This window comes from Passer domesticus, chromosome 33, assembly GCF_036417665.1.
Source record: "Passer domesticus isolate bPasDom1 chromosome 33, bPasDom1.hap1, whole genome shotgun sequence".
In the NCBI taxonomy this organism is placed as follows: Eukaryota; Metazoa; Chordata; class Aves; order Passeriformes; family Passeridae; genus Passer; species Passer domesticus.
Window position 1 is genome coordinate 2900361 of NC_087506.1, and position 13245 is coordinate 2913605.

The 13245-nt window shown below is 46.2% G+C and overlaps 1 protein-coding gene and 1 long non-coding RNA gene across 2 annotated transcripts; both read right to left on the reverse strand.

Moving 5' to 3' along the window:
* Positions 1-1576: 1576 nt before the first annotated feature.
* On the reverse strand, positions 1577-3186 carry LOC135288511 (uncharacterized). The gene is made up of 2 exons (XR_010351580.1): positions 2272-3186; positions 1577-1818 (listed from the first exon to the last, which is right to left on the reverse strand). It is a non-coding gene; the product is annotated as an uncharacterized LOC135288511 (long non-coding RNA).
* Positions 3187-3240: 54 nt separating this feature from the next.
* On the reverse strand, positions 3241-11484 carry LOC135288494 (TOG array regulator of axonemal microtubules protein 2-like). Its single transcript, XM_064401880.1, has 5 exons — positions 11389-11484; positions 10110-10227; positions 9017-9120; positions 7442-7646; positions 3241-6269 (listed from the first exon to the last, which is right to left on the reverse strand). The coding sequence occupies exons 2-5, from the start codon at positions 10209-10211 to the stop codon at positions 6000-6002; spliced, it is 681 nt and encodes a 226-aa protein (XP_064257950.1). The 5' UTR covers positions 10212-10227; positions 11389-11484; the 3' UTR covers positions 3241-5999.
* Between the last annotated feature and the right edge of the window lie 1761 nt (positions 11485-13245).

The window sequence follows — 13245 nt, forward strand, 5'->3', positions numbered from 1 at the left end:
CACTCTTCCCATTCATCTTTTGATGCAGACACTTGTGGTTTTCCCCTACACCCTTGCAAGGCTGGCAGTTGCTGCTTCCCATTTCCTGTTCTTCCCTAGAGCCAGTACAGTGGCTGCTTTGAAACAAAAAGCCCTGAGATCTGGGTAGCTTGAAGGAGCATGAAATGCTAATTGAGTGTTCATGGTGGTCATACCCAGGTCTGCACTTCCCAGTGCTCTGAAGCAGCAGCAGGAGGACCGTGCATCATTCCTGTTGGTGGATGTTCATGTTTCTGGTGTGCAAGAGCAATGACTTTGAGGAGGGACAAAAATGCCCCAATTCAAACAGTGGCTGTGCAAGGAGATGTGAAGTTTCACAGCCTTTTCTAGAACATTATAGAACGATCTAAGAGAATATTGTGGCATGGAGTAGGTCCCTAATTTTGTCTCCATAGAAATCCCCAAAGGCCACATTCACTCTGCTGGTGATGGCAACCCCACAAGCTCACAGGCTAGTTTTCCCTGCAACATGCCACCCTGCCCTGGCTTTACTAGGCCAGGACTAGACCCATAGCTAAGCAAACACATGCAGCCAGGTGACATAGAGTTTTTCTTTCAGAAAACCTAATTAACACATTCCCATGCCGTTTCTTCTGTAACATCAGTAGGTGGCAACCGTGAGAACTTTGCTGGCAAAAGGTTACATTTTGCACTGGGCCTAGAAGTGTTTTTCCCTAAGGCAAAGCAAATTGCAATGTGAAGTTCAAAAGCTTCAAATGCCTATGAAAGGAAACTGCAGAATAATTTCTGGAAAGGCAGCATTGTCAATGATCATGCAGCCCAGCAACAGCTGGAGCTGCATCCAGAATTGCTTCTTCCAGCTGTGCAGGAATTCATTTCAGTGGCAAACACTGTTCCATGATGAACAAATTGTCCCCTAGCTCGGGCTGAATGGCACCCAGGCTGCAGTACAGATTTGAGGAACCCTTGTCACTTGTTATTGGCCTCCCAGTGCACTCATCCTTCTGCAAACAAGGTGCAAACAACACAGCTGGGCTGCTGTCCTGGGTAAATATACATACAGACAGTTTTTCCAAATCAGTGCATCTTTTCCCAGTGAAAGACACGAATTCTTCTTACCTATGAAATTGTGATTGAAGACACCTGTGAGCCAGATCTGTGTGAGATTGCAAAGGAGCAAAGCTTTGGGGTTTGGGCACATTTCTCTTTGTTTCTTTGCTCAGGCTTTTTCTGAGCACAGAACACACCTAGGTAGAAAGCTTTTGACTATACAGGATCTTTTGGATCCATTGTCCCCCAAATAAGTCAACAGGTGGCCCTGTCGTAATGCCAAGTAACAAAGAGCAGCACAAATGACACAAAGAAAACATGGCCAAAGAGGAAGAGGAGAGGCCCAGTGAGGACGAAAGGATGTGGTGAGACACTGGCACATTGAGTGAGCTGCACTCCCACCATCTCTAGGCTAGCAGGACCTGGTCTCACATTCTTCTCCTGGTTTATTTAAATTTAATTTATTTATTTACTTTTTTTTCATCATCAGTATAAAATATATACAATTAAAAATATGTAATCAAGATTTAAAGGTACAATCAAAACACATTTATTCAAAACTACATCTAAGGATCAGAACATATGTACATCTACTACAAAACCTAACATATAAATCCTATTCTTCAAACAATCTTCATACAGGCAGCAGCTTCTTCCTGAACTTGGAGAAAAGAGAGCTCTTCTGTACAGCAGGCAAGGACTTTGTGGGTAAGGCACCATGGGAATTGTCCAGAGGAACCTTCTCGGTAAGACTGTAACCAGTCCGATCTGCAAAATGGAGACAGAAATTTTAACAGGGGCCACAATGCAAACCTAAAGCAGCTAAAGCTCCATATTTCATGGGACAGACATCCTGCAAACTTCTAAAGAGCTGCACAGGGAAACATGCTCTTGCTGGCAGGCACTTGAGGCAGGACAAGGTAAAACCCTGGCCCACTTCCACAGGGCTGCCACAGGAGCACCCTGGCCTCTGGGCTGCCCTGGGACAGCAGGGAGCCCAGAGCCCTGTGATCTCCAGCAATGGCTCAGCTGCACATGCACCCTCCTGCTCCTCTGCCTGCCCCACAGCTGAGCAGCCCTCCAGCTCCACAGGCACTGGCAGCAGCACAGCTCATTGCAGGGGCACATGCAGGCACAGCTGTTCCCTGGCAATGTGCACAGGCTCTCTGGGCTGCCACAAGACCCTTCCTCCCAACAGAGATTGGCCCAGCTCCCCCTCACCTCTGTGTGAGGCTGAGCCATGATCAGCCTTCACCTTGTCCTCAGTCTGGAGTTGCTTCAGGCCCCCCATGCCATGACTAGGAAGGGCGATGGAGAGAGAGGGGGCAGGTGCACACCCTTCCTTAGCATTTGGTCTCTTTTGGCACAGCTAACAAGGCAGATCTGGAGGTGTCCAACTCAGCACGATGTCATCTCTCTGGAGAACATCATGCCTTCACCAGCCCAACATTTTGGAGAGGTTTTCCCGCACATGTGGAGGCTGGCTGGCAGCACATCTCTTCAGCTTGGTGCCCATCACCTTGTGGAGGGCAGAGGCAAGCTTGGTGGCCACAGTGCGGACATTGGCGCTTCGCACCGGCAGTGCCTTGTTCTCCAGGAAGGACCAGAGCACGGGCAGGGCGTCGTGCTGGACCACTTCAGGGCTCCTGGCATAAACCCACTCCACAAGCACTGCCGGGAGAGAGACACAGCTTCTCAACCACCAGCCTCAATGCAAACAGGGATCTACCTCTGCATTTGCTAATTGGAAGCCTTCTGGCTAAGATCAGCAAAATAGCACAGAGCCCCATGATCCAGAAACGGGCAAAGCAGCTGATCATCCTGGAAACAGAACCACCAATCCCTCAGGACTAATTTCTCCAACCACAGCCTTGTCCCTGTGGCAGACTTTGTCCCTTTACTAAATTATTTCACATTATCTTTCTGCATGAGCAATGAATGAAATGTCCAGTTGCTTTTTATTTCCATTAAGAAGTTGTCTAAACCCACACTGAAGATTCGGAAATGCACTGTGGACAGAAAATTGAGAGATTTCTAATAAAAGGGATGATTCCATTTTCATAACTTTGATGTCAAGTGCCAAACGTTTAATCTGGCTCTTCCCTTTGCTCAATGGCACACAGCAAAGGGCAGTATTAGAACACACCTCAAAATTCCAGCCTACCAGAGATGGCTGCTGCTTGGCAGTTGGATTGGAAACATCAGTGACTAGCTGGTGTCTTTGGCAGAATGCTTCTGGGGCTTCCAACAAGCAGCTGTTTCAAACCTCAGGGTGTCTTAGAGAATTAGCTAGACCCCATTGCTGTGGCATTTGAGCATCTCCACATTTTAATGCCATTTCCCCTCCCAATCTTAATGGCATTTTTTCTTATAATGTCCACTGACGTAGGGGCATAGAAAGAGCAAAATGCTACACAGGGGACTGAAATTCATCCAAAACACGAGTGTTTTCTCATATTGTCTCTGAAATCTGCTCTCTGCTCATTTTCTGAACCAAACTATATCCCAGACAAAAATTTACTACCAACAGGCTCCTTGCATGGCAGATTTGGCTGAAAGATCAAAGATGAAAAGCTCTGGAGACCATTCTTATTTTCTGATCAGGCAAAATGTTATCTAGTAGCCATTTATTATTCTGTGGTGGAAGAGACTTCATTTTCTCTAAGCTTTTAATCCACTGGCAGTCATCAATATTAAAACAGCTGCTGAAAGTACCCAAACCTCAATTGTGCTAAGCAGGAAAAGCGTTATGGTACCCATTTTAACATGGGATTTCATTTGAGTTTAAATACAAATAAAGGCATTGGTGACTATTGAAGGTAAGGAACAGCTGTCTCTTCCTACTAAATCTCAGAGAGAACATCTACTTTTTCTAAAGTAGTCCTAATTTATGTTTCATTCCTTTATTTGAAAAAGAGATCAAAAGATCTGTAAAACTAAATTCCCTGTTGCTGGAGATCTACTTTTTTCAAAGCTCTTTACAAGGCCTTTGACATTCCCAATCGCTGAACATGCCCTTTTGAGATTCCTAATGGAGACACAAAGTGTATTAAACCTTGCATTCAAAGATGTTGGCCTAATTAGCAGTGGCTTTAGCCCCAGATAAAGCAAGACTATCAATCGTCTGTTCTAGTATATATTGGGATTATAATTTTCCCATTCTTTGGCTATTGCTGACATAGCAAGCCCCTCTGAGGAATCAATTATCAGCTGCATTTGTAACATTTTGGACAGTGCTGACACAGGCAGACACTGTTTGCACACCCTGAAATGCTCAGTCCAGTGCCACTTTGACAGCACAGGCAGGGAGCCTCAGCACTCTGCTTCTGCCCCTCTGCCCCCAAAGGCTGCCTTGCACTAAATCCCTGCCTCTAATACGTCTGTTGAGTTTTGACCTAAGCTGTGACCCCAGGCTCTGCACAGTTCAGCCTCAAAGCTTTCCAAGAGAAAAACAAGAGTTCTGTGAGGACAAAACAAACTGGTCCCCTGAAACAGCATTTGCCACCATTTTCCCTAAAAGATGACAGATGTCCCTGAGCTTCCAAGAGAGGGGCCAGCTGGGGTATTTTGAGCCCCTCCCTTTCCTGGAGCTGGGTTCTGAGATGCCCCAGTGGGAGCTCAGCCCCGAGGCCGAGCTCTGCCCCCATCTCAGGTGCTGCACAGCTCTGCAGCAGCCAGGGAAACCTGCCAAATACACCTGCCTTGGGCACTGGGCAGGAGGGACAAGCTCAGCACCTCCTGGTTTGGAGGAGCTACTCTGCTGTCTGTTCACAGGCATTGCCTGTAAATACTCCCTGGGAAGACCTCTTGGCCTAGAAGGGGAGGCCATACCTGTGATACACTCCGTGACATCCAGCAGAGCTTGGCCACTCAGGTGATTCCACTGGTAGCTGAACTCCTTCAGCAGTGACACTTTATCTACAAGTGAAACACGTGTTTCTGCTCACTTTTCTGAGGCCATAGGACAAGGGACAGTGCAGAGGGAAAGGGCAGGGGCAACCCCATTCTATAAAATAAAGTACATTTCTGCTGGTTTTTGAATCCTTTTCTTCTTTCCTTCCAGCCTGCTTGGCAGGGATTTAAATTGCAAAAGAAAAGCTCTCCTTTCACATTTGTAAATGCAAAGTTGTCTGCTGTATCAGGAGCTATGTTAAAACATTTCCCATCAGGGACATCAAGAGTTCAGTCACATGTAAGTAGTGAAATGGTTTTGCATCCCAGAGCAAAAAGGAAGAACCCCATACTTGGGACACAGAAAGGCACCGAGTCAGGCAGTTCCTGAGTTCACAGAGCAGCTGAGGAGGAGAAAGTGGCAACTCCCCTTGAACACCTGCCTCTTCAACACTCCTATTTTCAGGCACATTTCCCCAGTGTGGCATTTTCAGAGCTGACATAAATCTGTGTGGCAAAGGAATTTAGGGCAGCCTTTGCCTATGTAGCTAACTGCTGTAGACATCTTGCCCCATGCAAAACAACATGTGGAACAAGGCACCATTGACAGCTGGGTTTATACCTATTTGTTATAAAGAAATGAACTTGGCAAATCCTAAGTTCCCCTTTGAAAATAGAAGACAAAGAAGAAAAGGGGTAAATAGGCAGCTAATGACTATCATGTAGAGCATTCCCGGTGGCTGCTCTGCAGGAGCTCTGATGGGTCACTCTCCCTTCATGCCAAGAGCAAAGCTATTCATTTGGGAAGTCAAACGGGACCCAATCAAACTCCAAACCCCCTTTGCCTCTGAACTGCAGCAAAGCTGTAGTCTGGGACTTGCTCTTCAGACAGGCAGCACAGAGCCAAGGGCTCCTGGGACTTTTGGGAAATGCTGATCACATTCAAGCCTGTTGGGGGACTGGTGCATAAGGACTGCACCTGCACAGCTTCTGGGGGATGCCAGCTGGAGCTTTCCACAGACAACAGCAGCTATCAAGGCACTCAGCACTCTCTTGTGTCAGAGAGACAGAGACACAGGTGAGGAGAGTCCATGCCAGGGCTCAGCCTTACCTAAATGAGCAATGGATTCTTCCAGTGCTTTCACAGCTGCGGCACGAACCCTGGGATCCTTGGAGTTCAGGTTCTTTGTTATTCCTTCCAGCAAACCAATGATCACCGGGTTCAAGGCATCTTTCAGGACGCCTGTGATTTCAGCCAGCACGTCCAGCGCCTTCTGCTTCACTTTCTTGTGGCTGTCAGATATTCTCAGGACAAAATAATCAAAAATCTGTGAATAGAACAAACAACATGAAAGCTGGATTCACATGTCCTTGTTTGAAGAGTGGATGTAGCAGTCAGCAATGTAAAAGATGAGAGTGATACTTTCTGTCAGGTCAGCACTTGCTTGCACAATTTCACTCTTTTCCTGTGGGCCACTCACTGGAATGGTGGCACAACCTCATGCTGCTAGAAAGATTTTCTTCTGTTTTTAAGAGGTTTGGTTGGGGACAGAATAGTTCCTATGGTATTTCACTCCATCTGTAAATCATTAAATCCATTCCATTTCTTCATGCTAAAGACTACCTTTGCTTTAGAAGTATGGAAGCAGATGTTTACAATGCCCGGTTTTCTACACAGTTGCCTCAAGTACTGAGGGCAATTAGGATTTTGCCAAAACTATGGCAGGAGGAGATCTAAGTTTTATTTTGTTTGTCTCAGCAGCAGTATCTGGAGAAGTGCAGGGCTCTGATCAACTCTTCCAGGATGCAGACCATTTCTCTAAGTAACAGGTAGACTTCTGGAATTTAATGAGCTGTACAGCCCTCATTAGAGCAGGTTCAGTCCCTTGACAGACACATCATCAGGCACCTTTTCTTGGAGAAAGGGGAAAAGCAGCTACTGGGAGGAGATGGCAGAGATGAGTCCTTAGCTGTTTTCCTCCTTTTCCAAGGAGAAAAAAAGACCCCCCAAAAAGGGTGAGCACTGTCTTTACCAAGAGGAATAGGAACAAGGATGGAAATGAGAGCCAGAGTTGTGCCTGTGCAAGACTAGATGGAGTATATGGAAGTATTCTTAAAAAAAACCTGGGTTTAAACCAACCCAGTCTGATCTTCTCTTCCCTAGGTAAACCCATTTTTGGTCTAGAGAATAATTGCCATGCTTTCAGTGGCTGGATTGCCTTCACTTAACCCAGCTGGGAGTAGGAGAGAGCAGCAGTCACACCAGCAGAAAATTCTGTCATCATCGATGAACAGCGTCAATAGGCACCTGCCAGACAAATACAGCTGGACTGAAATAACTTGTCCTGAAGCCTGGACCTGAATTAAATTTGCCTGGGTAAGAGGGACCAGCATGTCCCAAACAGCCAGGATGGAGTGCCAAGACACACTGAATTAACTTTACTGCTGCAGGCTTAGGAAAGGAGCTAAAGGAAAGGAGCAATGAAGATACACTACATACCTGGACAATGTTAGTGGAGATGACCTGGGGGCTGGTTTTGCACAGGTCTTGGAGGAGTGACACTCCTTCCATGCGCGTCTGAAACCCCTTGGCCTCCAGGAGATTGTAAAGCTTCTGGAGCAGCTCCGTTTCTTCCTCAACTGGAGGTAACGTGACCTGGGCTTGTGCACGGTGTAGGAGGCATCCATCAGAGGTAGATTTCACCCTGGAAAATAAAACCAAATGAGGACCTGTTGGTGATAATACCTTCAGTAAATTGTGAGCAAAACATCTTCAGTAGCTTTTCTAATGATGTGATTTCAAGCTGGAAAGTCATGAGGCTCTGAAAAACAATGTGGACCTAATGACAATCATTTTGGGAGACAATCTGCAAGGAACATTCTTGCCAGTGCTCACTCAGGAAAAGCAAGGATGAGATGCATCTGATCTATCTTCAGATGGCTGCCAAGGCACACAGTTCACATTGCTTTGTGGAGAAAGAGAGACACTACTTCCAAGTTTAAGTGGCTCCTCATATGGGATGTTTGTGTCTCATAATAAGGAAACTCATCACTCCGGAGAAGTGTCTCTACAACCAGGCATGACAATCTGCAAAAATAGCTCAGATGCATCTGAACAGATGAACAGGGTCATATGTGAAGGATTCAGAAAATCAGTCACAGAGATAAAAACAGAAGCCAGACACCCCAGAACTATGCTCACATTTCATTTGCTTCCCTAGAGACTAGATCCACAGCTTAACAACCCCACTGGGAACAATTCTCCTGGATCAACCTGTCTCTTGCATGAGCATGGAAAGATGCTAGCTATGCTACTGAGGCATGTGGTCACTTTCCTGCCACTGCTGAGCATGACAGAGCTAAATAAATCCCCTCTGTGATCAGAGGAGAACAGGTACAAGTAGCTCTGCAACTGCCATGAAGAGACAGCAAGGACCAAATTCCTGTCTTAAATGCTGATTGCAGCACAGGACAAAGGAAACCAAACATGCTGTCTCCATCAAGCAAATCATATGAAGGACAGGAATATCAAGACAAAAAGTCCACATTGAGACACCTGTTGCCTGAAGTTGATCAGGAATTGCATTGCTACTTACTACTCAAACTTGATACTGTTTCAGGGTAAGAAAACCATGATTCAGCCAGGCCAAACCACATGCATGAGAACTGCATCTTTGTGGAATGGCATCCTGCTTCTAGACTGGGACTTCTCATCAAAACACCCATGTGGAAAAGACTCCACTCAGATGAAAAAAAAGCCCTGGTTGAATTTCCTTGTCCCAAGTCAGGCAGCAGAAACTTGGCCCTGTCATAGCCTCCATACCACTGCCCTTGCCACTGCACTGGATCGTCTGAGCTGCAACCAATGGGGTCTTTTTGTCTCTCAATTGTGAAAACCCCTCCAAAGAAGTTGTGTTCAGTGTAATGCAGAAGTAGACTTTTTTTATCATAGAGCATTTGTAGGGAAAGAGAACAATCTGTGTCACTGGCCTTCTCTGCCAGAAAGATTTTCCTGAGGAAGAGACATGTACAGCTTGTCATGTGCTTTGTCACATCTGAATAAAGTGCTCAGTACCGTTTGCTAGAAGACAATGTGGCCTGGGGCTTCTTGGAGCCATCGTTCCTCTTCTTCACCAGCTCCTTGACAGATGGGCGTTCAGCCTTCTGGTTTTCCATCCCCTACAAAGACATAGAGAAACCCCATCAATCTTTAAAGTATAAAATAGGAAATTCCCTGTTTAAAACACAAGTTAGAACCAGGATCACTGCTACCAAGGCTTAGGGAAACATTTCCTAACTTACAGATGGAAACAGCCCAGGGATTCAGTGATGCCAACTCTTTGTTTTCAATAGCCCAAGGCAGGTTATGGGTGCTACCAGACTGAGCAGCAGTCTAAAATCCCAAATTCATTAGTCTTGAGCATAAATGGGAATAATGCAAACTGGCAGGCAACAAGTGTTCGTAAACAACAGAAGCAACAGAAAAAAATGGACTCTCTGGGGATTGGCCCATTGTGTTGGAAGGATTTGGTTCAACACTCACTCTCCCTGTGCCTGAAGAAAGGCATGCTCCCTTCTGTAATGTCGATAAAAAAAATAAAATCCCCGCCCCCCCCCCCCCGACAAAAAAAAAAAACAAAACAAAAACAAAAACAAAGGGGTTTCCACTGGATGCTGCTGAATTCACCAAGATTTTTCCAGTTCCACAGAGCTTGACAGCAGGGCAGTATTCCCAAAAGACTGTAATTGTAGTAACTAGGATTGACTTGGCCATCTTTTGTAAATTTGGAAATTTTTAGTACTACTATTTCCAGTATCTTTTGCAAAGACTCTGTTCTCTTCAGAAGCACTATTCTCACTTAATTGCTTTACTGGGCAGAGGAGGGAGAGCATGGTGGGGCCTTACACTTAAATGTAAACCCATTTGCTCTCTTTCCCTTTCTTCTTTGTGAATGATATTGAAAATATTCCAAACCCCACTTTTTCCCTAATAACATCAATTTCTTTGTGGTCTGCAGATGAACAGGCTGAGGATTAACAGCTCATTCCCAGGAGAAAAATGATTCAGTAGTAGAGGAATGAGATCAAGACAGATTGGGGATGTTTGATCTCACATTAGCAGTGGCAATACTTGCACAAAGGAGCCATTTCTCCTGCCAAGCACTTACTTTCTTCTTCATTCTTGTCAGAATATCTTCCAGGTCACTGGTGGAAAGAGATCGTTCCAAAAGCATTTTAAATTTTTGATGATTGAGCAACATCTTCACCATCTCCTGTCCATAATGCCTAAGGAAGGAAGGGAGGGAGGAAAGGAAAGAAAAGTGAACAAACAAAGGAAGAGTGTGAACAGAAGAGGCTTATACCTTAAATTCATCATGTGCAATCCTTGCACAGGAAGGCATTACCTACTCAGCAAAGAGGGAGATTTACCTCCAGTTGATACTGCACAGTGCTGTCAGATGAACACAGGAGGCAAGAGGAGAATGTGGGCAACAGAAAAATACCATTTCACTCTGAAAATGTGGGTGTGCTCCTCTGGGATCAAAGGATCCCAGACAACAAGCAAAACACATCTGCTTTGTTGTCAGAGCCTATTAGCAGTGTCTTGCTGCCATTGCACAATAATTTGCCTTTCTTTAACTGGCAGGGAAGCCAGGACAAAACACCTCATGCATCCTATTGATTATTCTATACTATATGTATGCACAGGGGCAGCTAGTTGCTCTGGTGTTCTTGGCAGCTATTAATGGGAATTTCATCATCAGAGTAAGGGAACTTTGGTGGTTTGGGTTGATTTTGCCACTGGGAAACCACAGTTTTCTTCAAGAAGAAATTTGGAGGTCACTGAGCCACAGATAACAGCATTCTAGAAATCTGCAGACCAAGTTCAGAAAGACTGAATATGTTGGCTAAAGACCCCTGAAATATTTATAGGAATGTATTAAATTAATGATAAACAAATGTTTGGGATCCGTCAGTAATGAATATTAGCCAACACTTTGGCTTTGTGTTGTGCACCTAAAGACAATGAAAACTGTTGGACTGGCTCATCTGAGCTCTTTTGATCTCAGTAAAGAATCCTTCAAGCCACAGGAAGTTGGCAATGCTCATTTCTGCTGGCCAACCTCAGGTTACCCAGTACAGTCATTTGCCCAGGCAAGCCAGAGCAGTGGTCAAAGCACCATGGCTGACAGAGCTCCAGAAGCCTTTGGACAATGCTCTCAAGCACATGCAGTGACTCTTGGGGTCACTGCACATGGCCGGGAGATGGACTCGATGACCCTGACGGGTCCCTTCCAACTCAGCATATTCCAGGCTTCTATGAGCCTTATTCACACAGTGAGGGAACTTCATATTTCCTTCAGTTTCCACTCTTGTGGGGTTTTACCTTTATAGCCAGGCACAAAAGGCTTTTCCTGTTTTAGGAGGTGAAATGAAGATCATTACCTTGTGTCCTTGTGACAGTCCTGAGCAAGCTTCCCTGCCACGTGTGCCAGCCTCTCAGCCCTGGCTGTGCCTGCCAGCTTTGTGACTCCAGTTCTCTCCATCAGGGACAGGAGGAGCTCTGCCCCACACTTCCGCACCTGGGCGTGGCGGCTCCTGGGAAGGAGAGAGCAAACCCTGGGGCACAGGGAGAAGGAGCAGCAGCAGCACAGGCCTTGGCCAGAGCCTGCTCCCTGTCCTTGCTGGGGGAAGGAGGCCTGGCTTCTCCCTGCAACTTTAGACACCGCTAGAAGGTTCTGAACTCAGGTAAACACAAAGCTAGCATTGTACAGAAGGACTGCCTGCAAGGCAGAGGGAGGAATTCAGTCTCCCTGCACTCTCTGATACCCAGCTCCTTTCACAGTATTTACTCTGAGAAAGATTAAGGAAATAGATTACACATTAATGATTTAGAAATTAAAGACACTTCATGCTGACCCATCAGAGGGCACCCAGTACACAGAGCTGCAGCGGGATTGAGGCTCTTTCCACCCATGATCCCCAAATCTTCAGACCTTTGGAAAAAAACAAATGCAGGGAAAACATGTTGTGGGCCATGAAGTTGCAGAATATCCAGCAATGCAGCCTGTTTCTTCTGTGAGGCTTGGCAACGGATACATCTGAATGTTTTACCCTATTCCAAAGCTGAGGAAAGGAGGGACAGGCAGTTTAGCCAGGCTGTCCTGTTCTAGAGAGTGTCTCTTGGGAACTATCAGGCCCAGCACCAACATTTAAGGCAGCATGTGCTTCAACTGTTCCATGGCAGTCAGGCTGTGAAGGTGCCTTTAAAGTGATTCATCATCCCAAGGCTAACATGAAACATGAGTTTGAATAGAAAGTAGAGTTCTATGGCCAGGACAGTCATACAAGACTCCTTTTGGCAGGAGCTGCACCTGCTGTGCAGGCTGTGCCACACCCAGCAGATTGTCCCCCATGTGCTCCACACCCCAGCAAGTACCCTCCTCCTTTCTCAAGCTAATGGCATCATGAGGAGACATGGTTTTCCCAGGGCCCCTGTGGTTAGTGCTGTGAAATACCAAACACCACTCACAGCTGCAATTGCAATTGTCCCTCTTGCCACAAAAGCACAAGGCTCTATCCTCAGCCTTTGCAGGCACTTTCACTTCCCCACCAGTCACCACAGCTAGGAAAATCTGACAGCCTGGGAGAACTCCAGGAAGCAGCAGGAAGCTGAGTCAGAGGAGCTTTCATTTGGGTATCAGGAAAAAGGTTTTTCACCCTGAGGGTGGTTGGGCACTGGAACAGGCTCCCCAGGGCAGTGGTCACAGCACCAAGCCTGACAGAGTTGAAGAAACATTTGGACAACAATCTCAGGCACTTGGTGTGACCCTTAGGCTGTTCTGTGCAAGGCCAGGAGCTGGACTCAATGGTCCTGATGAGCCCCTTCCAACTCCCCATATTCTAAAGTTCTGGGATTCTGAGAACTAATAGGCTGCAGGAGGGCAGAAACAGGTGACAAGAAGAGAGAAATGATGTTGATTGGAGAATGAAGTCACTGAGTTCACAGAAGATGCAGCATACAGGACCCTTCCCTCCCACCATTCCCATTCTCTGTCTCATCCCTTCTCCCTCCCACACACTAGAAGGTGAAGAATATCACTAAAAGAAGAACAACCTACTTGACTCCCATGTCCATGAGAGCAGTCATTGCTCTCATGTGCAGGAGTCACATTCTCCACCATGATCCCCAGGGTCTGACTGGCTGCTTTCTGAACAAATTCTGGGGAGTTGGACACCATCTGCAGAAGGACCCGAGCAACCTCATCCACCTCAGAGTCCATGTTCTTCTTCAAGGTCGCA

What these genes read in the sequence shown, in the direction of transcription:
- LOC135288494 (XM_064401880.1), bottom strand. Translation starts at nt 10,211, where the DNA reads ATGGTGAAGATGTTGCTCAATCATCAAAAATTTAAAATGCTTTTGGAA. An exon ending in TGACAAGAATGAAGAAGAAA is followed by an intron (nt 9,121 to 10,109) that starts GTAAGTGCTTGG and finishes ATGTCTTTGTAG; the next exon opens with GGGATGGAAAACCAGAAGGC. An exon ending in ACATTGTCTTCTAGCAAACG is followed by an intron (nt 7,647 to 9,016) that starts GTACTGAGCACT and finishes TTTATTTTCCAG; the next exon opens with GGTGAAATCTACCTCTGATG.